General features: G+C 60.7%; 1 protein-coding gene across 3 annotated transcripts; it reads left to right on the plus strand.

Moving 5' to 3' along the window:
• Positions 1-477: 477 nt before the first annotated feature.
• TLE2 (TLE family member 2, transcriptional corepressor) lies at positions 478-21,588 on the plus strand. 3 transcript variants are annotated; one of them, XM_012769347.3, is made up of 20 exons: positions 478-599; positions 672-769; positions 1,025-1,088; positions 1,515-1,559; positions 3,161-3,223; positions 6,528-6,602; positions 6,763-6,946; positions 7,221-7,240; positions 10,278-10,385; positions 11,428-11,472; positions 12,007-12,156; positions 13,960-14,098; positions 14,893-15,053; positions 15,607-15,683; positions 16,457-16,706; positions 17,134-17,381; positions 17,513-17,660; positions 19,126-19,276; positions 20,227-20,303; positions 21,277-21,588. In XM_012769347.3, exons 1-20 carry the CDS (start codon positions 576-578, stop codon positions 21,382-21,384), a joined length of 2,235 nt encoding a protein of 744 aa, XP_012624801.1. In that variant the 5' UTR covers positions 478-575; the 3' UTR covers positions 21,385-21,588. The 3 variants fall into 3 exon arrangements, with proteins under 3 accessions (XP_012624801.1, XP_012624803.1, XP_012624802.1); XM_012769349.3 differs by having other exon boundaries at positions 14,893-15,017; XM_012769348.3 differs by having other exon boundaries at positions 6,766-6,946.
• The last annotated feature ends 1,378 nt before the right edge of the window (positions 21,589-22,966 follow it).

Raw genomic sequence — 22,966 nt, forward strand, 5'->3', positions numbered from 1 at the left:
GCTAGGCAAGGGAAGGGGGAGAGGGCAGGAGGGGGGGTGGGACGTGGAGTGGACGCCAGCCTCAGTTTCCCCACCGGCCCACGGTGGATCCCCGGGAGGCTCAAGTTCCCAGCGGGGCGCTGGGGCTCGGGGCTCGGGGCTCGGGGTGTCACGGGGCGGGGGGAGGAGGGAGCGGTGGGGGAGGGGCGTGGGGGAGGGGCAGGGGCGGCGGCGCCACCTTAAGGCGGCTCAGCCCGCGGCTCCCGGCCGAGCCCAGCCGGAGGGAGGCGGCTCCGCGCGGGGCCCGCCGCCCGCACCGCCGCCGCCGCCGAAGCCCGGCCACTGCGCGCCCGACCTGAGCGCCCGCTGCGGCGGCCGCCCCGCGCCCCGCGCCCCGCGCCCCCCGCCGCGTCCCCGCGACCCCCGGCGCGCGCGCTCGGGGTAGGGGCGCCGGGGACTCCCGGGTCCCCTGCCCCGCGCCGTGCCGCCCTCCTCCTGCTCCTCTCTCTCGGACGCCCCCTCTTTCCCCTCCCCCGTCCCCCTCCCGCCCCCACACCGCCGAGCTCCGGAGGCGCCGGGGCCCTCGGCGCGGCAGGATGTACCCCCAGGGAAGGCACCCGGTGAGTGGGGCTGCGGGGAGGGGCGCCCACCCCGCGTCCGGGAACTCGGACCCTGACGCCCCCGCCCCCCAGGCCCCGCTGCAGTCCGGCCAGCCCTTCAAGTTCTCGATCTTGGAGATCTGCGACCGCATCAAGGAGGAATTCCAGTTCCTGCAGGCGCAGTACCACAGGTGAGGGGCTGGAGTTCACCTGGGCGCCCCGGCGGGGCAAGGGGGGCCCCCAGGGGCCTGGGCCAGACATCCTCCAGGTGCGCCGGCAGGGGGCTGGGGGCTGGGGGGACGGTCAGTGCCGGGGCATTCGGGGCCCAGGAGGGGGCGGGGAGGGACTGGCCGGGACAGGAGACGGGGAGGTTAGGAAGGAAGTGGGGGGGAAGCGGGCCCACTTGTGGCCGCGTGTGGGACCCCCGTGCCCTCTCCGCCTCCCAGCCTCAAGCTGGAATGCGAGAAGCTGGCCAGTGAGAAGACGGAGATGCAGCGACATTATGTCATGGTGAGGGTCAGAGTGGTGGCGCCAGGGCTGGGGCAGCGGGAGGGGGCTTGCTGGGGGTCGGCCCTGCCCCCGCTCCCAGCCTCCCCTTCCCTGTCCGTACATTGGGCCAGTGGGGATTGCAGGCTGTCCGGCGAGCCCCTCCCAGCTCCTGAGAGCCAAGACAAGGATGTCCCCTCTCCTCGTGGACATCTGGGAGGGGTGAGGGCCCCAGGGTACCTCCTACCCGCCCTACCCCTTTGGGGACAGTGAAGGGACCCTCAAGGCAGAGGTCTGCTTGCTCCTGTGGGTGCCTCCCCTGGGACCCCATGGGGCTGGGGGATTCCGTGTCCTGCTGTGCCTGGGGGCTCTGGGAAGACCCCGGTGTCACCCAGCACGGGACTAGGCACCCACTCGCCTTGGACCCCTGATACCGCGTCTCCTTTGCAGTATTACGAGATGTCCTATGGGCTGAACATCGAAATGCACAAGCAGGTAACTGCGGGTGGGGCGTGCGGGGTGCGGGGCTGGAAGCTGTGGGGAGACCCAGTGTGGCAGCGTGGGACAGAGCAGACCCGGGGAACGGGGGTCTTGTCCTGTAATTTCCACAGAGGTCCCAGAGGACTAACTTGGGGACAGGGCAGATCGGAGCCTCATCAGAGGAAAAAGATTCTCAACTTCAGGGGACAGCGGCTGGCAGCCGGAGCTGTCCCGAGGACAGGGGCCAGGCAGGGGCCAGCGTCCCTATCCCAGGGAAGGCTGGCAGCAGGGACTGGGCAGCCAGGTCAGGGAGGCTGTGGAGGTGACTTCTGTCCCAGGACGAGGCTGGAGGGACAGTCCTGGGGAGTCTGAAGTTGTGCGACGGAGCCCGAGATTCCGTTGGTTTTTTGAAATTTCCGAGATGGATCCCAGTGGGCTTGGCCGGAAGGGCCGGAGATTGTTCTCAGGGCCCTGAATTTGGACCCCTGGTTCAGACCGTCCCTGTCATTCCAAGGTAGACCTCAGCGTTCTGTGGCTGTCCTCAGAGCTCTGAGGTGTGACGTGAGACGCGGTGCCCTGAGACTTCCCCGAGCTTCCGAGTGTAGCGAGAAGGTTCTGAGAGAGACCTCCAAGTTCTGGGACTGACTCCTTTGGGCCGAGATGCGCCACCCGGCTCTGAGGCTGTCCCCAAGCTTCTGAGCGTGATCTCGAGGTTCTGAGATAGACCTGAAGGTTCTGGTGCTGACTCCAGTGGTCCAAGATTCACCCCGAGATCCTGAGACCCACAGATGGTTTCTAAGGGGGTGAGAAGGTTCCCGAGATTGTGAGCTTGAGGGACTCTTAGGGTTTTGTCCACCAGAATATTATAATTAGTGGGCGGAGCTTCGCATTGGGGCTGCCAGGCGGGTGGGAAGGACGAGGGGGGCTGGAGTGCGGGGTGCCCGGGGGTGTCCACCTGGCCTGCTTGCCTGGGTGCCTGTGGGCTCCGATGAGGGAGGGCCAGAGGGGGCTCGTCTGCCCGGAGCATGGCATGGCCCGGGGGTGCCTGCAGTAGACCACCCAGTGGAGGACACAGGGCATGGCTCAGGTCCTGGGAGCGTCTTGGTGGCCCGGACCTGGGACCCCGGCTCACAGCAACCTCAATCTGCTGGGCTCAAGCGATCCTCCTGCCTCAGCCTCCCGAGTAGCTGGAACTACAGGCATGCGCCACCATGCTTGGCTAATTTCTTGTATATATATATTTTAGTTGGTCAGTTAGTTTCTATCGGCCGGGCGTCCCTCTCTGCCTGCTCGTGTATGCTGCCCTCAAAGCCCCTCGTGTCTGTGGTCTGTCCGAGTCGGGTCTGTGCAGCCGCTTCCCGCAAATCTCTGTCTCGCGTGTGTCTGGCCATCAGCCCTGGTCTTTCGTCTCCAGGCCAGCCCGGGCCTCACGCAGCCGGGCAAACAGGCCCTGAGTCCCTCCGTCCGCTGCCCGGGGCCTTCCAGTGCACCCTGGGGGCGACAGGTCCCCCAGCCCTCGGTGCCCCGCTTTGCAAACGCTTGGTCCCCGCCTGGGAGTCCAGGGCCTGGGAGTCAGGTCTCTGCCCTGCTCCAAGCCTCCTCTTGCTTCGTGCCAGGCGGAGATCGTGAAGCGGCTGAGCGGTATCTGTGCCCAGATCATCCCCTTCCTGACCCAGGAGGTGAGTGGGCCGCGGTGGAAGGAGGTGGGCAGGGAGGTCTGGACGGGCACCGTCCGGCAGAGAAGCCAGCAGCGCAGCGAGAGCACTTTGCTCATGGCAGAGAGTCCTGCAGCCCCCACCGGGACGGGGGGGAGGAGCTGGCTGAGTGTGAGGACGGGAGGCTTTCCTCCCCCTGGGTTGGTATCAAGGTGTAGAGCTGCCCCCCTGCAGCCCTGCCGGTGCCCGGTCCGAGTCCTGCCTGTGTGGCCTTGAGCAGGGCCGTGCTTTGCTGTGTCTGTCTCCTTATCGGCGTTGGCGCGACGTCCAGGTGCGCTGACATGTGCAAAGTGCTGAAGACGGTGCCAGGCGCTGAGTCAGCACCCAGTAAAAGCGAGCCCTCAGGTTATGCTAGGGGACATGTCACAAAAGGGCAGGCGCTGTGTGATTCCACTCACAGGAGGTTCCTGGAGCTGTCAGACCCACAGAAAGTAGAAAGTAGAGTGGTGGGTGCCGGGGGCTGGGGAGGGGGCGGGGAGTGAGGGTTTCAGGGGGACAGAGCGTCAGTTTGGGAAGACGGGAAAGTTCTGGAGGTGGAGGGTGGTGTTGGTTGCACGACAGTGTGAATGTGCTTAATGCCACTGAGCAGTGTGCACTTACAAATTGTTAAAATGGTAAATTGTTAGGTATTTTTTTTGCCAATGTGAAAAAGATAGCACCAGGACATACATACAATAGTGTGAGCACTTTGTTGAAGCTTCAAAACAAAAAGCCTTTGGGAGAACGCCCCAAATTCCTTCCAGCCTCAGGACCTTTGCACTGGCTGTTTAAAAGAAAAGAATATAGAAAAAGAAAGAAACAAGTCTTTCTTCTTTTTATCTGTCTCTCTTTTTTTTTTGAGACAGAGTCTCACTTTGTTGCCCAGGCTAGAGTGAGTGCCGTGGCATCAGCCTAGCTCACAGCAACCTCAAACTCCCGGGCTCAAGCGATTCTCCTGCCTCAGCCTCCCGAGTAGCTGGGACTACAGGCATGCGCCACCATGCCCGGCTAATTTTTTGTATATATATTTTTAGTTGGTCAATTAGTTTCTATTGGCCGGGCGCGGTGGCTCACGCCTGTAATCCCAGCACTCTGGGAGGCTGAGGCGGGAGAATTGCTGGAGATCAGGAGTTCGAAACCAGCCTGAGCAAGAGTGAGACCCTGTCTCTACTAAAATAGAAATAAATTAATTGGCCAACTAATATATAGAAAAAAATTAGCTGGGCATGGTGGCTCATGCCTGTAGTCCCAGCTACTCAGGAGGCTGAGGCAGGAGGATTGCTTGAGCCCAGGAGTTTTGAGGTTGCTGTGAGCTAGGCTGACACCACTGCACTCACTCTAGCCTGGGCAACAAAGCAAGACTCTGTCTCAAAAAAAAAAAAAAAAATAGTTTCTGTTTTTAGTAGAGACGGGGTCTCGCTCAGACTGGTTTCAAACTCCTGACCTCGAGCAATCTACCTGCCTCAGCCTCCCAGAGTTCTAGGATTACAGGTGTGAGCCACCATGCCTGGTGTCTCTCTCTTTTTTTTTTAAAGAGATGGTGCCTTGCTATGTTGTCCAGGCTGGTCTCAAACTCCTGGGCTAAGGTGATCCTCCCACCTCAGCCTTCTGAGTAGCTGGGACTTCAGGCGTGGACCCCCACACCTGGCTTGGATGTTCCTGCTTCCATCAGGAACATTCTGTCTCCAGAGAGACATAAGAATAGGTTTCACTTCAGAGTGGATAGACTGGGACGGCCTTTGCTGCAAAGGGCACCAAGAACAGAAGGGAGATGCCCAACTTGGTTTGGACTCCACCAAGTCTGCAATTTCTGGAAGCTTGGGATGGGGAGAGGCCCTGTCTAGACAACAGAATGGAGTGATGGTGTCTGATGACACCAAGAGTGGGGACAAAGTGGCCCGGAGTGAGAAAGACAAGAAATGTGGCTAAAAGGACTTTTGGAGGCAGTGAATAAAAGTGCACATATCTGCCCCAGCAACTCCATTCTTCTAGACCAGGAAGTAGCAAACTACAACCCAAGGGCCAAATCCGGCCCCCCACTTGTCTTTGTAAATAAAGTTTTATTGGCACACAGCCACAGCCATTGGTGTACGAATCCTCTAAACTAAAGCAGCTTTCCCTCAGCAAGAGCAGAGTTGAGTATTTGCAGCAGAGACCCTCTGGCCTGCAAAAGAAGAATCTTTACTCTCCCACTCAGCAGTGTACTGCTGCCAGAGCCTCATGTCAGTGTCCCAACACCTCCTCGGTGGGGACAGCACAGGTGTCCATCGTTGAGCATAGAGACATGCAACTGCCTCGTAGTACACACAGCGGGATAAGCTACAGCTCCACCCTCACCTATTGGAGCCTCTCGCCACGTGGCCCTTTAAATTTATATTAACTCATCTTTAAATCTATTAAATCAAACTTCTGTTTATTACATGCATATTCCTTTAAATTTCATGCAATTAAACATTTCGTTCCTCCGTGGCACTGGTCACATTTCAAGTGCTCGGGAGCCACACGTGGCCAGTGGCTTCCAAGTGGAACAGCAAAGACAGAGAGCACTGTCCCACAGCAGAAAGTCCTGCGGCCCCAAAAGCCGAACACACGACAGCCACCCACCACACACACCACGGATGCAGCTCAAAATGTTCTGTCGAGTGAAAGAAGCCGGTTACAAAGAACACCGAGTATGAGCCCATAAAATAGTTCAGAACGGACAAATCCAAGCAGTCGTAGGTGGCGAAATTACACAGGAAAACAAAGAAATTATTGTCATCGAGGCAGGGAAAGGAGGGCGTTATGCTTGCAGGCAGCGCAGGGGTTCCTAGAGGCTGTGGTTTCTGTCCCCGGTCGGGCGGCTGTGCAGTGCACGGTGCTCATTTCTGACAGCGGTTCTCTGCTGGGGGCAGCTGTGCCCTGCAGAGACATCTGTGGTCGTCGTGACTGGGGGCGCCCCTGGGGGCACAGAGTGGGTGGGGACCAGGGACAGCGCCCTGCAGTCCCCGGAGGGCCCCACCCAGAGAATGATCCGGCCCCCAAATGTCCACGGTGCCGAGGGACAGAGCCTGGTTGGGTGTGATTTCATACTGCAACAGTGTCAACCGCACTTAGGCTTTTTGTTCCCTTCTCTGTGAGCTTGTTTATTTCACAATTCAAAACAGAAGGGAGGGAGGGGAGGAAGAGGAGAGGCGCGGACCGCGTGGGGCAGCGAGGAGAGGGCGGGCAGGCGACGGGCAGGCCCCAAGGGCGTTGCCAGGGCGGGGAGGGGGGCTCAGAGCAGCCTCTCCCCGTGCCCCCGCCCCAGCATCAGCAGCAGGTGCTCCAGGCCGTGGAGCGAGCCAAGCAGGTGACCGTCGGGGAGCTCAACAGCCTGATTGGGGTGAGTCCTGGCTCCTGCCCTGCCATGGGGAGACACCCTTTGCCCGGGTCCCCGCCGGAACCCCAAGGCACACCCTCGGCTCAGACCCCTCCCCAGCGTCCCCCCCATCGGGCCAGGGCACTGCGGGGTGCTGCCCCGGCCCACCCTTCCTCCTCTCCAGCAGCAGCAAGTCCAGCCACTGTCGCACCACGCCCCGCCCGTCCCCCTCACCCCCCGGCCCGCCGGGCTGGTGGGCGGCAGTGCCACCGGGCTGCTCGCCCTGTCCGGAGCGCTGGCTGCCCAGGCCCAGCTGGCGGCGGCTGCCAAGGAGGACCGAGCCGGCGTGGAGGCTGAAGGGTCCAGAGGTGAGCGGGCACCGCAGGGCGCCATGGGCAGGCGGAGGAACAAGTTCATCACAGGACAAGTGCCCAACAGGCTGTGTGTCCTTGGGCCAGTCACTGCCCCTCTCTGGGCATCTGTCTGAATCGGGCGGGCAGGGGATAGTCCCCACGTGCCAGGCTGTCGGAAGGGCCGGGGAGGTTCCACCTGGGTAGAGGGCTGGCCCCTCTGGCACCATGGGGTCCAAAAGCCTCATTCTTCCTCCTCCTGTCTCTCCTCCCCCGACCCCCAACCTGCCAGCGGAGAGAGCCACGAGCAGGGTAAGTCCAGGGGCCCCCGACCCTCGCCTTGTAGTGCCCTGGGCCGGGCTCGGGCGTTCCTAGCTGATGGGGCCACAGAGCGAGACCCCCAGCCCCATTTCCACAAGGCTGGGGTTTGATGTATGTGTATTTCGCAGTCTTGAGCTACTTTGGGGGGGGTGAATAAATGAAGCCACCACCTTGTGATCCCCACTTGGGATCCCTGTCCCCGGCCTCCTGTGGGTTCACTGGTGCGTCCTGCGCTCAGAGCCACCTGCACGAGTGCTGCCCCGGAGCGAGAGAATGCCAACCGGGGGCGATTTTTCAGAAAGTGCTTTAGTTTGGAAATAATTAGAGGTGCAAGGGAGATTGCAAACAAACGTGTGGGGAGGCCCAGGCACCTTCCCCAGCTTCTCCCACAGGTACCATGTCGTGTAGCAAATGCAGGACACTCACATTGGTCCCAGGCGTAAGGCTTTCATTCATGGTGTGTGTGTGTGTGTGTGTGTGTGTGTGTGTGTGTGTGTGTGTTTATGCCATTTTGTCGAGCACGCAGTCTCGCATAGGCATCCCCGCAATCTTTCATGTCATTTTCAATTTTCTAGTAGCCACGATTAAAAAAGTTCAAAGCAACAGGTGAAATCAATTTCAGTGGTCTGTTTTATTTAACACAAACTATCATCCTTTCAACCTGTAAGCAACATCAAAATTACTAATGTGGCTGGGCTTGGTGGCTCACGCCTGTAATCCCAGCACTGGGAGGCCGAGGAGGGAGGATCGCTTGAGGTCAGGAGTTCGAGACCAGCCTGGGCAAGAGCAAGACCCTGTCTCTACTAAAAAAAGAAAAGTATGGCCGGGCGCTGTGGCTCACGCCTGTAATCCTAGCTCTTGGGAGGCCGAGGCGGGCGGATTGCTCAAGGTCAGGAGTTCAAAACCAGCCTGAGCAAGAGCGAGACCCCGTCTCTACTATAAAAATAGAAAGAAATTAATTGGCCAACTGATATATATATAAAAAATTAGCCGGGCATGGTGGCGCATGCCTGTAGTCCCAGCTACCCGGGAGGCTGAGGCAGAAGGATCACTCGAGCCCAGGAGTTTGAGGTTGCTGTGAGCTAGGCTGACGCCACGGCACTCACTCTAGCCTGGGCAACAAAGCGAGACTCTGTCTCAAAAAAAAAAAAAAAAAAAAAAAAAAGTAGAAAAAGTCAGCCAGACAACTGAAAATAGAAAAAATTAGCTGGGCATGGTGGTGGCACAAGCCTGTAGCCCCAGCTACCTGGGAGGCCGAGACGGGGGATTGCTTGAGCCCAGGAGTTGGAGGCTGCAGTGAGCTAGGCTGACGCCACGGCACTCCAGCCTGGGCGACACAGAGAGAGACTCCATCTCAAAAAAAATTACTGGCCGGGCGCAGTGGCTCACGCCTATAATCCTAGCTCTCTGGGAGGCCGAGGCAGGAGGATTGCTCGAGGTCAGGAGTTCGAAACCAGCCTGAGCAAGAGCAAGACCCTGTCTCTACTATAAATAGAAAGAAATTCATTGGCCAACTAATATATAGAGAAAAAATTAGCCGGGCATGGTGACACATGCCTGTAGTCCCAGCTACTCGGGTTGCTGAGACAGGAGGATTGCTTGAGCCCAGGAGTTTGAGGTTGCTGTGAGCTAGGCTGACGCCACGGCACTCACTCTAGCCTGGGCGACAATGCGAGACTCTGTCTCAAAAAAAATAATTACTAACGAGATGTTTTACATTTTTTAAAACCATACCAAGCCCGCGAGTGCCCAGTGCGCGTCGCGCAGAGCGGGTCCCGGTTGGCACCGGGCACGCCGTGAGCACCACTCTCCAGTATGCCGAGTGCTCTAGAATGTGCTGGAAAACAAACCAGCCACGAAACAATGAAGCCCACAGAATAAAAGGCACTGAACAAAGAAAAAAGAAGCCTCTCTTCTTCCTACGCCCCCACTGCAGCCCGCAGTGCAAACACTGGTGATGGTTTTTAATGTGTCCTTCAGAAAAATGGCAGTGGTTGCAGGTTAGAGAGCTGTCGTGGCCGCTCCGGAGGCCACCGGTCCACGGGGCCGTGTTCCCTCTGCAGCCTCCTGGGCAGGACCCTTCCACACCGCTCCCAGCCTGGCGGCCCCTGGCAGTGCTTGGTGTCCTTGGCTTGTGGCCTCGTCACGCCACGGTGGACTTAGGGCCCACCCCCGTCCCGTGTGACTTCATCTTCGCTTGCTCATTGCACCTGCAGAGACCCCATTTCCAACTAGAGTGTCACTGTGAGGGTCCTGGTGGCCGTGGGGCCTGGGGGACCCTGTTCAACCTACGGCCCTGCCTTCCCTCGCCCGTCTCCGGTGCTGACACCTGTCCCCACCCCTGCGATCCTAGTCTCTCCTGAAAGGACCCCTTTTCGGGGGTCCTTTTGGAGCGTCTCTGCAGATTTCTCTCCTGTGTAACATGCTACACGCATGCATGCCTACATGTTACATACGTGTACGCTAACACGTTACACGTGTGCACGCAGAGTTACCTGCAGGGAACGCCCGGGTACAGTGTGATCCCGCAGGGTGGCAGATGTGAGAAGAAACAGTGGTTGTCAAGTGTGCCGTTCTGCCCCCCAGGCGATATTTGGCATCGTCCAGGGACATTTTTGGGTTTTATGACTTAGGGTGTGTGTGTGCGTATGCGTGTGCACCTGGCATCTAGCGGGCAGGGGACAGAGCCCAGGACAGCCCCACCCGGAGCACGACCGGCCTCGGCAGCCGTCCGGCCAGGAAAGCCGGGTTAGCGGTCCGGTCCGCACCGGCTCTTGCCAGGCCCGGTGTAAGTGCTTGTCCCACAGCTGTCACCGCGTTGTGTCAGCACAGCAACCGCAGGAGGTAGGCACTGTCACTGTCCCCGTTTCACAGATGAGGGATGTAGCATCGAGGTTGCCCTGGGACGGTCCCATTTCCCAGGTGGGAAGCTTGGGGTGCAGATGCTAATACCAGCCTCGGGACGGGGACCCGGGGACCCTCCGTCTTGGCTGACCCGTCTTCCCGCCTGGCCCCTGTCTCTCTGCAGAGTGTGTCCCCGTCACCTCCTGAGAGTCTGGTGGAGGAGGGGCAACCAAGTGGCCCTGCTGGCAACGGGAAGGAGAGAGCAGAGGAGAAAGATCTGTCCGGCCCTTACGTAAGTGGGGAGCAGGCAGGGTGGGCACGCATGGCCTAGAACAGCCCCCAGCCTGGCGCCTTGGAGCCTTCCAGAGCCCAGGTCTGGCTGTGACTCTCTCACTCCACAGCCTTCCATAGCTCCCCATGGCTCTGAGCACTGGCCACTCAGAAGAGATGCTGTGGTGCCCGGCTTAACGCTGGCTGCCCTGCGTCTGGGCACCCTCTGGGCCGTGCACCCGTCCCCCACCCTGGCTTTTGTTCCAGCTGTTTCTTTCCTCCCTTCTCCCTCCTCTCAGAAACTGGTCTCTCGGCCAAGGCACAAAAAGACTGTCTCCTGCGGGAGCCCTCCTCCCCTGACCCCTCCGGAGGGCTGGGCCCCGCTCTTGTGGTCACATTGCCATTGCCATAACCTGTGGTCTCACGTGCTGGCCCCCCAGGGCCAGGCGGGGCGGGGGGAGCCGGGCCACAGCCCTCCCCCCTCCAGGGGCAGCCCGGCCTGGTCCCAGCTGAGCGGCGGGCACAGCGTCGGCCGATCCTACCCTGCCGTTTCTCAGAGAAGCCTTAAATCTTTCTTTCCATGCGAGAGCTCGTTCTGTAAATGTCGGCCGCTGATTTTCATCGAAAGGGGAAAACCGGGCATGGCAGGAAACCCACCTGGCGGGGCCGATGTGGGGTCCCTGCTGCAACCTTTCTCCTTCCCTTGGTTTCTTGCCAAAGCAGTGGCAGGGGCCCGTCCCACCCCCGCCTCCCCGCCCGGGTGCCTGGGATGGTGTTTTGTACATCTGTGAGGGGAGTCGGGGCTTGGTCTTTCTCCCAAGGGTAATGGGGAGCTATAGAGGGATGTGGAGCAGGGGTGGGGGGAGGTCTTGGGGAAATCTCTCTGGGGCCAGTTTGGGGGCCTCCCTGGAGAGATTGCTGTGCACGTGCAGCCTTCTCCTCTGTGTCTGGGGGTCCCAGTGACACACCGGGGCCTGCAGGCTGGTGCCCCCTTCCTGGGGAGCTGTTGGGGTTGTGGGGGCAGGGCTGTGAACAGGAAGGGCTCTCTCTCCGTGTTCCCCCAGGAAAGCGACGAGGACAAGAGTGACTACAACCTGGTGGTGGATGAGGTGGGTCCAGGGGTTCAGCCTCCCCTTCTCCCCGCTCTGGACACAGAGTGAGGGGTGGGTTTTCTAGACTGGGGGCCCCAGAGGGAGTGGGGTTCCTGGCCCCCTCTCTGTGGGTGGCGGTGATGGGGCCGGGAAAGTGGGGATCCCCCCCCCGGGAGACACCCAGGGAAGTGGGGAAACGTAGGCGCAGAGAAGGCGGGAAACAGGTAAAGGGGCTTCCAGTCCTGGTCACTGCGTGCCTTGCTGGGGAGGGAGTGACACCCCGTTCCCTGGCCTCACTTCCCCGCGTCTGCTCAGTGGGGAAAACAAAACCAAGCCCTGATGGAGTCACTGCTGTGTGTGCTTGTGGACTAGATCCTGTCATTAAACCCATTGTGCAGATGAGTAAACTGAGGCACCATGAAGTTTCATAAATCAGGGTGGGTCATCGGTGCCCCATCTAGAGGTTGGAGGGGGCGTCAGGAGGAGGAGGAGAGAGGGCCTTTTCTTCCTTTCGCACGTCATCCCCACTCAACGTCACCTCCTTGAACCCAGGACCAACCTTCCGAGCCCCCCAGCCCGGCCACCACACCCTGTGGAAAGGTGCCCATCTGTGTGCCCGCCCGCCGGGACCTCGTGGACAGCCCGGCGTCCCTGGCCTCTAGCCTGGGCTCACCGCCTGCCAGAGCCAAGGACCTTGTCCTGGTAAGAAGCAGGGGTGGAGGTGGGGGGCCTTGAAACTCACTTCATTCCTCTGGGAGGCCTGGAAACAGACACTGCCACAGGGGACACTAGGCTGAGAGGTCTCAGGCTGGCATTGTCCACCACTTTCTCTTAATCTTTTTTTTTTTTTTTTTTGGCCTCCTACATGGACTCACTTGGTTGAGCCTAAGTAAATATTACAAGGCAACTTCCTAAAGAAACTCTCTAAATAAATATTCAAAGGCAACTCAGCCTCCTTAAGGGGAAACCAAGTGTCTCTTGGGATGAATCGGAAATACACACGGGAAATGCCCTGCTGGAAATCCCATGGAAATGCACACGGGAATGAAGGGCCCCCTGGAAATCCCATGGAAACGCACGAGACGCCCCCTGGAGAGTGGGCGGCTGACTCACCCAGGCCTGCAAGGGTTAAGGCCTCCCAGAGGGGAGACTCACCTGGCCCCAGCCTGACCTGCAGGAAGGTAATCTGTATAGGGTGTGCGGGGCTGTCTGACCTCCCGGATTCAGGATTCAGCTCCGTGTGTGGCTCCCCCTCCCCAGATCGCCCCCCAGAGCCCCCCTCACCGCCCTGCACTTACCCAGGGCCGGGGAGAGCATGGGGAGAGCATGTCGGTTTCCAGGCCTCCCCTCCCAGCAGGTTGCCATGGCAACCGCCAGAGGTTGGGGCTCTGGGTCTGTCTTAAGTGCCCTCCTCCCTCTCCAGGGGGACTTTCCAGGGCAGGCCCCCCCATCTGGAGAAGCCCCCCCACCCCCGGCCCCTCGGTGGTTGTCCCACTCACTCCCCAGCGTGCGGGGCTGTCACTGCTGGTGAAGAGACAGGCCCAGGCAAGGAGGCGAAGTTTCTTGGAAGACAGAGGAGGGAATGACAGAAAGCCCAGACAGAGCGTGTCCCCACATGGAGGTCAGGCTGCCCCTTTCCTGGAGTCCCCCCTTGGGGAGGGACAGCTGGGGCTGACACCCCCCGCCCCGTGGAAAACAAGGAAGACAACAGCTCGCCACACGCGGTGTTCTTTCTACACCTGGGACTGCGCCCTCGGGGCTCCCAGTTTCTCATTCACCGCCCTCGAGCGTCCCACACCTCTGAGCCTGTCACCTTCCTACAGGGGACATCGCTGGCCCCTGGGGATCCCCGCCCTGCACGGTGTGCAACACCCCACTCACACCCACCCCCGGCCTCACCGGGCATGCGCACTGCACGCCTTGGCGTGTGCACGCGCCAGTGCTGTGATGGAGGCGCGTGTCGGTGGGTTTCGGCGCGCACACGCGTGTGTGCACTCCCTGTGGGCACGCCCTGGCTGCCCACCCCGCCAGGCGCCCGCCAGGCTTTCCAGTGTGTTGGACACACACGTGCCCCTCGTTCAGACAGGCAGCTGTGGGGCCGGTTACCCCAGTGTGCACACCTGCGACAAAAGGGTTTTAGAGACAGGGTCTCACTGTGTCACACGCCCAGGCTGGAGAGCAGTGCATGATCACAGCTCACTGCAGCCTCCAACTCCTGGGCTCAAGCGATCCTCCTGCCTCAGCCTCCCAGGTAGCTGGGACTATACAGGTGTGAGCCACCACCACGCCTGGTTAAATTTTACATTTTTTGTAGAGGTGGGGTCTTGCTGTGTTGCCCAGGTTGGTCTTGAACTCCTGGCCTCAAGCGATCCTCCTGCCTTGGGCTCCCAAAGTGCTGGGATTACAGGCGAGAGCCACCACACTCGGCCCCTCCCATCCCGTTTCTGGCCAGATCCTTGGGCCACAAGGTGCCAGGTGGCATTCAGCCCTGTCCTTTTTCTGCAGAACGACCTCCCCGCCAGCACTCCTGCCTCCAGGTCCTGCGACTCCTCCCCGCCCCAGGACGCGTCCACCCCCGGGCCCAGCTCAGCCAGTCACCTGTGCCAGCTCGCGGCTAAGCCAGCGCCCTCCACGGACAGCATTGGTGAGCGCCCAGGCTGCTGGTGCCTCCAGCGTAGGCCTCACCTCTGGAGGTTTCTAGAGAAAGGTAGGGGCCGGGGAGGCGGGAGGTTCGGATTCCAGCCCTGGCGTTCACTGCCTTGGCCCCAGCTAGATGCTGCCTCGCTCCAGACCTAGCTTCCTGACCATCTTGCCCTGACAGTTAGGGAAACTGAGACCCAGAGAGTGGAAGTGACTTACCTGGGGGGCTTCAGCCTAGCACGCCGGAGAAACAAGCTTCGGAGTCAGGCGGTTTGGGTTTCCTGCCAGGCTTAGGTGCTCACCAGCTGGTGACCTTGGGCAAGTGATCCAACCTCTTTGAGTCTCAGTTTCCCCATCACTCATCTGGGGGATGATAATACTCACCTTTTCTCACTGCCCTGTGCTGGTTCTGGGGCCCCTAAAGAACTTGGCCTTGGAACCCCCAGGTGGCAGAGGATGAGACCCAGACCCCAAAACTCCCAGCCCTGTGTAATCAGGGCAAAGGTAGAGGGTGGGCAAGGCTGGAGGTTGGCAGTGAGGTTCAAGGATGTTCCAGAGAACTTGATGGACACTTGCTCTGGGTTTTGAAGGATGAGTAGGAGTTCACCAACTAAAAGAAAGGGAAAGTCAGCCATAGAAATCACATATATTGCTTTTGGAGGAATCCCAGGATATGACCGATGTGGGCCCAGAGCATGGAGGCTCTGAATGACGAGCCAGGGAGAGCCCAAGGCAGAGGGAACTGGCAGGATCTGGGTGCAGGCGTCTGCAGCCCTGTCCTTGCCTCTCCCCGCTCAGCCCTGAGGAGCCCTCTGACGCTGTCCAGCCCTTTCACCACGTCCTTCAGCCTCGGCTCCCACAGCACCCTCAACGGGGACCTCTCTGTGCCCAGCTCCTATGTCAGCCTCCACCTGTCACCCCAGGTCAGCAGCTCTGTGGTGTATGGACGCTCCCCCATGGTGAGTCCTCGGGGCGGGAGGACCAGGCAGTGTCAGAAGGGTCCGGGGGCTGGGGGCGGGAGGAGAAACCAGCTACACAAGGAGAGACAAAGGAACGGAGAAAGGGAAGGGACCCTTGGCTCAGCAAGTGTGTGTAGGAAGACGATCTGAGGGTCTCAGTGGCCCCACAAGCTTAATACAAATCAGCACTTGTGACCGTGGAAAAAGCAACTGTGATTTAGCCGCATGAAGGAGAGCAGAGTGCCCTGGCCCTAGGAGACTGTGTACAAGGACTGGCAGCGTGCCAGGCGGCAGTTTGCAGACCCGCGTTCTAGAAGAAGTCTCAGCAGGAGATGGATAACCTGGGGTTCTAGGGTTCCCTGGACAAAGACTTTGTAGTGAAAACCTCAGCTCTCCCATGTGTACCAGAGCAGCGAGCATCTCTGCTTCCGTGGGGAGGGGCTGATAAACAGAGAGGGACATGGCGGAGGGGGACCCCTGGACAGGTAAGCGTGGGACAGCACAGGCGGGCTGGAGTCACCTGCCCCGTGACCACCCTGTGGCGTTCTGACAGATGGCATTTGAATCACACCCACACCTCCGAGGGTCGTCCATCTCCTCCTCGCTGCCCAGCATCCCCGGGGGAAAGCCGTGAGTACCGGGCGGGGCTCCCCACCCGGGGACGGGGCCAGTCTTCCACGGTGTGGGGTGGAGGTCGGGGGTTCCCGGCTGTCCTTCCAGAAAGTCTCTTCTGTAAGATAATTGGGGTTCCCAGGTGGCAGCTGGGGACAGGGGTACACAAAGAGCAAAGTCTAGATGACGGGTGTGCATGGGCTGTAATGGGGGTAGATTCTGCTCCCCGGGGGCCATTTGGTGATATCAGGGACATCTGTGGTTGTCATGACTGGGGGTGCTCCTGGCAGGGGGGGGGCAGGGACGCTGCTCAGCACCTGCACTGCGGGGATGGCCCTGCCCCAGAGAACGGGACGGCCCTGAGTAGCGACAGAACTTTCTGCAGTGACGGGCATGTCTAGGTCCTACTGCTGTCCACTCCGGTTGTCACCAGCCACGCGTGGCTCTTGAGGTGGCCAGTGCACCTGATGGACTGGAACATTGAATGGGTTTATTCCAGTGTGTTTTAAGCTTGCCTGGCCACGTGCGGCTGGGCTGCCCTAAGACTGCAGGCTCTGAGCTGGGCCATCTTCGTGGGCCTCCGCGCAAACGTTTATTAAGCGCTTGCTCAGGGCCACCACCCAGACCCTCCGCCTTTGCACTGACCGTCCGAGGTCACCTGCCACCACGCTGTTGCCCTTCTCTGAACGCAGCAAGGGCACCAGGCAGGGCGAAGGCCCCTTCCCTGCCCTCCCAGGAGAGGGCGCGAGGGCTGTCCCCCAGGCCTGGGTCAGCCCCTGCCTCCCGTCCAGGGCCTACTCCTTCCACGTGTCCGCCGACGGGCAGATGCAGCCGGTGCCCTTCCCCTCGGACGCGCTGGTGGGCGCGGGCATCCCGCGGCACGCGCGGCAGCTGCACACGCTGGCCCACGGCGAGGTGGTCTGCGCCGTCACCATCAGCGGCTCCACGCAGCACGTGTACACGGGCGGCAAGGGCTGCGTGAAGGTGTGGGACGTGGGCCAGCCTGGCGCCAAGACGCCCGTGGCCCAGCTCGACTGCCTGGTGAGGGCGGGCGGGGCGCAGAGGGGTGGGTGGGGGCGGGGCTACAGGGGGGGCTTGCAGGCCAACCGGGGCGGGGCTTGCAACCAGGGGCGGGGCCTGCAGGCCGATGGGGCGGGGCTAAAGGGGGCTTGCAACCAGGGGCGGAGCTTGCAGGCCAAACAGGGCGGGGCTTACAATCAGGGGCGGAGCTTGCAGGCCGATGGGGCGTGCTTGCAACCAGGGGCGGGGCTTGCAGGCCGATGGGGCGTGCTTGCAACCAGGGGCGGGGCTTGCAGGCCAACTGGGGCGGAGCTTGCAGGCCAACCGGGGCGGGGCTTGCAGGCCAGGGGCGGGGCTACTTTGGGCTCCAGAGACCCAACCTTGGGCCAGGTTCCCAGAGACCTTACCGGGGACCAACCCCAGCCCTTGCTTCCCTCCCTGGCCCCAGAACCGAGACAACTATATTCGTTCCTGCAAGCTGCTGCCAGACGGCCGGAGTCTGATCGTGGGTGGCGAGGCCAGCACCTTGTCCATTTGGGACCTGGCGGCGCCCACGCCTCGCATCAAGGCCGAGCTGACCTCCTCGGCCCCCGCCTGCTACGCCCTGGCGGTCAGCCCTGACGCCAAGGTCTGCTTCTCCTGCTGCAGCGACGGCAACATTGTCGTTTGGGACCTGCAGAACCAGACCATGGTCAGGTGGGTGGCGGGTGCGCTGTGACCCTGGGCAAGCACCGCGGCCACGTGCACAGTGGGGGCGGGGCCGAGAGCGGGAGGATGCTGGAACAGCCCCGGTTCCAGGGTGGACACCTGGGCCCCTCTGTCTCCAGGCAGTTCCAGGGCCACACGGACGGCGCCAGCTGCATCGACATCTCTGACTACGGCACCCGGCTCTGGACAGGGGGCCTGGACAACACCGTGCGCTGCTGGGACCTGCGGGAGGGCCGCCAGCTGCAGCAGCACGACTTCAGCTCCCAGGTGCCACTCGGGCTCTGGCGGGCGGGGCGGGAATGGCACGAACCCAGCATCCTCTCCCTCCCCACAAGGTGCCCCTTCCAGACACAGCCAGGACTAACGTCCCCTGTGATGTCCACCTTTTTTGTCTTCCACACACATCCATAGGCCTCCCCTTTAACCCTCCAAAGACACAGGGCAACACCGAAGAGCTGATTCCTATTAAGCTGTGGGGCTACCGGGACCCTCAGATCATCTTCCTATACGGTCTCGGCCAGCCATCGCTCATGTCTTTGTCCTTCCTCGTAGAGCTGGTTTCTCCTCCCAGCCCTTAAGCCTGGGGCCCCAGGGGACTCACATGGGGCAGTGTCCACACGCCACAGAGGGGACAGGCAGAGGCTGATGTTGGAGCTGGCCGTGGAGGTCCCTGTGGCGGGTGCTGTGGGAGTCTGGGCTAAAGGACGTGGCGAAGGGGCTGGGCAGAGCAGGGCTCTTCCAGACTGAGCAGAGGCCATCGAGGACGGGCCTTCAGGCACCTCCAACCCATTGCTTGTGGGGCAGCATGTGAGCTCCTTGTCCTGTCAGCTGCAGTGTCACCCGCTAGTCTCACACGCACCACACCTGGGACACCTCAAGACCTGTGTACCTGTGTTCCCTCTGGCCAAAATGCCTTTCCCTTCCTTTAATTGGTGAACTCCTACACATCCTTCAAAACCCATCTCCAGTTTGCCCCTCCTCCTTGAAACTGGGAGGAGCCAGCTCCCAGGCTCTTTACGCCCAACCTGCCCTTCTCTTTAGCTTGAAGAGTTCTTTGGTGTGGAAGTCGGGAGTGAGGGTGGACATAGCTATATCCACCCTGTGTCCCCAAAGCTTAGGGGGGCTGAGTCCATCTCCGGGAATGGATATCTCCTATCCCATGGGGTCCCTGCCACCCGTCTTTATGTGGGAACACTTCTGGAGAGCCAGGAAAGAACAAGTGGAAGCTTCCAGTCTTCTCTCTGCCGCAGATGTGGGCTGTTTGTGGGGCGTGAATTTGACAGTTGCAGACTTGCGGAGGTTCGGGGTGGGGCGGGCACCGTTCCTCTTTGTGTTTCGCTGGGCTGGGGACACCGAGTCCTTCCTCGCCAAAACAAAAGGAGCGCTGGGCTTGGGGAGAGTCCCAGGCTTGGGTTAGAGGTCCGGGCTCCGGGGCCTGGTCCTTCCCGACTTGCCTCCTGACCTTGAGGCGACGCTCCTCAGCCCCCGCCATCTGCTCAGGGCAGCGCCCGTCCTGCCTGGCTCCCCCACGCGGAGCGGATGATGGATGTGTGGCCCCGGGGTGCTCCTGGCTCTGATGAATATTAATGACCCGACGCGCAGTCGCCTGCTGCTCGGGGCCGGGCCGGCCGCCTCTCTGGGTGGGGGCTGTAGCGGGAGGGTGCTGGAGCCCCCACCACGTCCTCCCGCCAGTCGAGGGGCCGCTGACCCCGTCTCTGCCCTGTGCCCCCAGATCTTCTCCCTGGGCCACTGCCCCAACCAGGACTGGCTGGCCGTGGGCATGGAGAGCAGCAACGTGGAGGTGCTGCACGTGCGCAAGCCCGAGAAGTACCAGCTGCACCTGCACGAGAGCTGCGTGCTGTCCCTCAAGTTCGCGTCCTGCGGTGCGGCTCGCGGCGGGGGAGGGGGGCGGGGGGGGACCAGGGTCCGGGGCTGGGGGCTTCACCCCCTCAGAAAAAAAGAAACAAAGGATGCCCGGTTCAGTTTCAATCTCAGATAAATAACAGATGATTTGTTAGTATGAGATGTCCCAGACACTGCGTGCGACAGACTTACGCCAAAAGGCCAGTCATTTGTCAGTGCAAGTATAGCCCACAGCGTGCGGAGTGGGTGGGATAGACTTATATATTAAAAGTATTTTTATTTATTTTGAGAGAGACTCTCACTTTGTTGCCTGGGCCGGAGTGCAGTGGCGTCATCACAGCTCACTGCAGCCTCCAACTCCTGGGCTCAAGTGACCCTCCTGCCTCAGCCTCCTGAGTAGCTGGGAATACAGGTGCCACCACCACGCCCAGCTAATTTTTTCTATTTTTAGTAGAGACGGGGGTCTCACTCTTGCTCAGGCTGGTCTTGAACTCCTAAGCTCAAACGATCCGCCTGCCTCAGCCTCCCGGAGTGCTGGGTTTGTGTGCATGAGCCACCATGCCCGGCCTAAAAAAACATCTTTAAACATTTTTAAGAGAGATTGGGGTCTTGCTATGTTGTCCAGGCTGGCCTCAAACCCCTGGCCTCAAGTGATCCTCCTACCTTAGCCTCTCAAAGTGCTGGGATTACAGCCACCGCTCCAGGCCTGAGATTCATACTTACCTGGGCGTCTTGGATCTTATCTGGCGACCCTGCCCTGGGCCTCCCCCCCTCCTTGCGGGCCAGGTGGAGCCTCTTATAGCCTGAGCTTTGCCACCTGGGAAATGCAGGGGAAGGACCCAGGTGGTTTTGTGCCCCCCCTCAGTGAGGGCAGAGGAGGCTGGAGAGAGGGAGAGGCCAGGCCCGGCCTGTCCCACCTCCCTGCGTGGCCACGGTGGCCCTCCTGCGACTTTCCCTGCCCCCTCCGCAGGGCGGTGGTTCGTGAGCACGGGCAAGGACAACCTGCTCAACGCCTGGAGGACGCCCTACGGGGCCAGCATCTTCCAGGTACGCGCGGCCGGAGGCCCCCAGCCCGGGCGGGAGCGCCCCGGCCCAGCCACCTGCCGCTCTGACCCTTCCGGGCCCGGAGCCTCCCGGCCACTACAGCAGGGTTGGGGGCGCCCATCTGCCCGCAGCCTGCTGGCTTTCAAAAAATATTTTGGTTTTGCTGAAATATATCTTGACATTATAAAATTGCCCATCTTAACCACTAGTAAGTGGCACTAACACATTCCCAGGGCTGTGCAGCCGTCACCACCCGCCACACCTCCAGAACTTTCTCGTCTTCCCAAACTGACGCTCTGTCCCCATGAGACAATCACACCCTGCCCCCTGCCCCCCACCACCCCGCTTCCCGTCCCTGTGGATCTGACGGCTCCAGGGACCTTCTGGGAGTGGAGTCACGCGGGACTTGTTCTGCATCTAGTGTCTGTCACTGAGCACGATGTCCTCAAGGTCCCTCCACGCTGTGGCCCGTGTCACAGCCTTGTCCCTTTTAAATCCTCCGCATCTTCACTGACACTTGTTACTGTTTTTATTATACCCGTCCCAGTAGGTGTGCTGTGCTTTTGACATATTTAAACAGTTACCAAAAAATCCCTGTAGAATATGTGAATAGACTTATTTGGACTTCAGGCAACACCTAAATCCTTAATCCTTATCAAAGCTTGCTGACCCCTGGTCTGGGTCCCTGTGCTGTGTGACCTCATAGCTGGCACACACCCTCTCTGAGCCGCCTAGCAGAGCACAGCTCCCGTCCCAGCTCTCTTGCGGTGGAGGGAGCGGAGGCCCTGTTCCTCCCGGGAACACGTCCGGGCAGAAGGGCCCAGCCCCAAAGCTCCTTTTTCTAGAAAAGGCATCACCCTCCTTCCCTGGGCTGGGAGAGTCCTGGGTCCCCTCCGGGTCTGACTCTGCCCCGCCGGGACCACACAGCCACCCTTGGGGGCCTCCCCTCACGCCTCCCCTCTTTCCGTCCCGGCAGTCCAAGGAGTCCTCGTCAGTCCTGAGCTGCGACATCTCCAGGAACAACAAATACATCGTGACAGGCTCGGGCGACAAGAAGGCCACCGTGTACGAGGTGGTCTACTGAGACGCCCTCTTCCTGCACCGCAGCCTGACTCCTGGGGGACAACGGGAATTGGGGACAGAGGCCTCGACAGCGTCTGCCAGCGCAGCCCCATCCACCGTCCGTCCGTCTGTCCGGAGGGCTGTGTCCCGCTTCCTGCTGGGTGTGGGCAGGCGGGGAAATAAATGTACGTATCGCAGCCTGGGCTGGGGGACCAGCCACCCATCACCGCTTGTCCCGGGGCAGTTACTGGGAGGCCGCGGCTGCTGGGCTGCGACCGTGGGTGACGCGGTTCATTCTGCACCACACGGAGGCGCGCCGTGGGAAAGGCCACTGCCGCGACAGCAGCGCCGGGCGTGGCCGTTCACACGCAGCTGCGTAACAAACGGCACCGGGGCTCGGTGTCTACCACAACACGCTCTGCCTTGCTCCCACCGGTGAGTTGCTCCAGGGTCTGACCCAGCAGGGGACACCCTGTTGCCTGCTGCTGCTCTAAGTACTCTCGCCCAGACCGGGTGCGTGGCAGGTCACGCCAGTAATCCCAGCACTTTGGGAGGCTGAGGCGGGAGGATCACTTGAGGCCAGGAGTTTGAACCCAGCCTGAGACCCCATCTCTACACAAAATTTAAAAATTAGCTGGGTATGGAGGCACCTGCAGTCTCAGCTACTGGGGAGACTGAGGCAGGAGGATCCCTTGAGCCCAGAATTGGAGGCTGCCGTGAGCTTTGATTGTGCCACTGCACTCCAGCCTGGGTGACACAGTAAGATCCAGTCCCCTTAAAAGTAAATACCCCAGGCCTCACATTTCCTGTCTCTCACTGCCAGCCCTGGGATACAATCATCCCAAAACTCAGCATAAATTCAAGGCAGGACGAGATGAGGGGGACAGAGCTATTCGGGGTACAGTTGCACTTCCTGTTCCTGAGAAATAGCCATCTGAGGGCCCGGCGGAGACGGCCCTGGAGAGGGTGGAACAGCATGTGCGGAGGCTCAGAGGAGCCTGGCCCCGCGCACAGCAGGGCAGCCGGGTCCTGCAGAGCCAGGTCTCCAGGTGAGGGTTACGCCGGAGCAGGGGGAGGGTGGTGGCCACGAGTTCTGGAATCCCGGGGACAGGGCGTGCCACATGCATGGGGACAGCAGGCACGTTGCTGGAACTCGCTGGAGGGAAATGGCAGGTTCCTGCTGAAAACGCCCAGGCGGGAGTTTCTGCAGACGCTATGGGAGCCGGGATGGCGCACGTGCCAGTTTAGGGAAACGCGGCGGGCTGGAGCCGTCTGGGCTCCTTCCTAGCCCGGGAAGGGCGAGGGGTGTGTTCTGAGCCCCGTTGGGTGGGAGGCGACCGGTGAAGCCATCGCCAACCTGCGTCAACTCAGGACACGCAGGGAGGCCCCCTGCACCCCGGTCGTGACAACCACAGATGTCCCCACACATCACCCAGTGTCCCTCGGGGAACAGAATCACTCCTGGTTGAGACCGTCGGTCTGACGGGACAAGCAGACAGCCGGGGCCCCGTGGATTGACTGGGTTCTCCGAGAACATGGCCTCAAAGGCTCAGAGCCACCCAACCGGGCAGAGTCCTTCCAAATTTCAGTGAGACGGGCAGGAC

This window comes from Microcebus murinus, chromosome 27 (assembly GCF_040939455.1).
Source record: "Microcebus murinus isolate Inina chromosome 27, M.murinus_Inina_mat1.0, whole genome shotgun sequence".
Classification (NCBI taxonomy): domain Eukaryota; kingdom Metazoa; phylum Chordata; class Mammalia; order Primates; family Cheirogaleidae; genus Microcebus; species Microcebus murinus.

Bases quoted from the DNA above. Each gene is read 5' to 3' on its own strand.
- TLE2 (XM_012769347.3), top strand. From the start codon at position 576: ATGTACCCCCAGGGAAGGCACCCG. The intron at 600-671 runs GTGAGTGGGGCT...CCCGCCCCCCAG, and splicing joins ACCCCCAGGGAAGGCACCCG to GCCCCGCTGCAGTCCGGCCA. The intron at 7,241-10,277 runs GTAAGTCCAGGG...GTCTCTCTGCAG, and splicing joins CGGAGAGAGCCACGAGCAGG to AGTGTGTCCCCGTCACCTCC.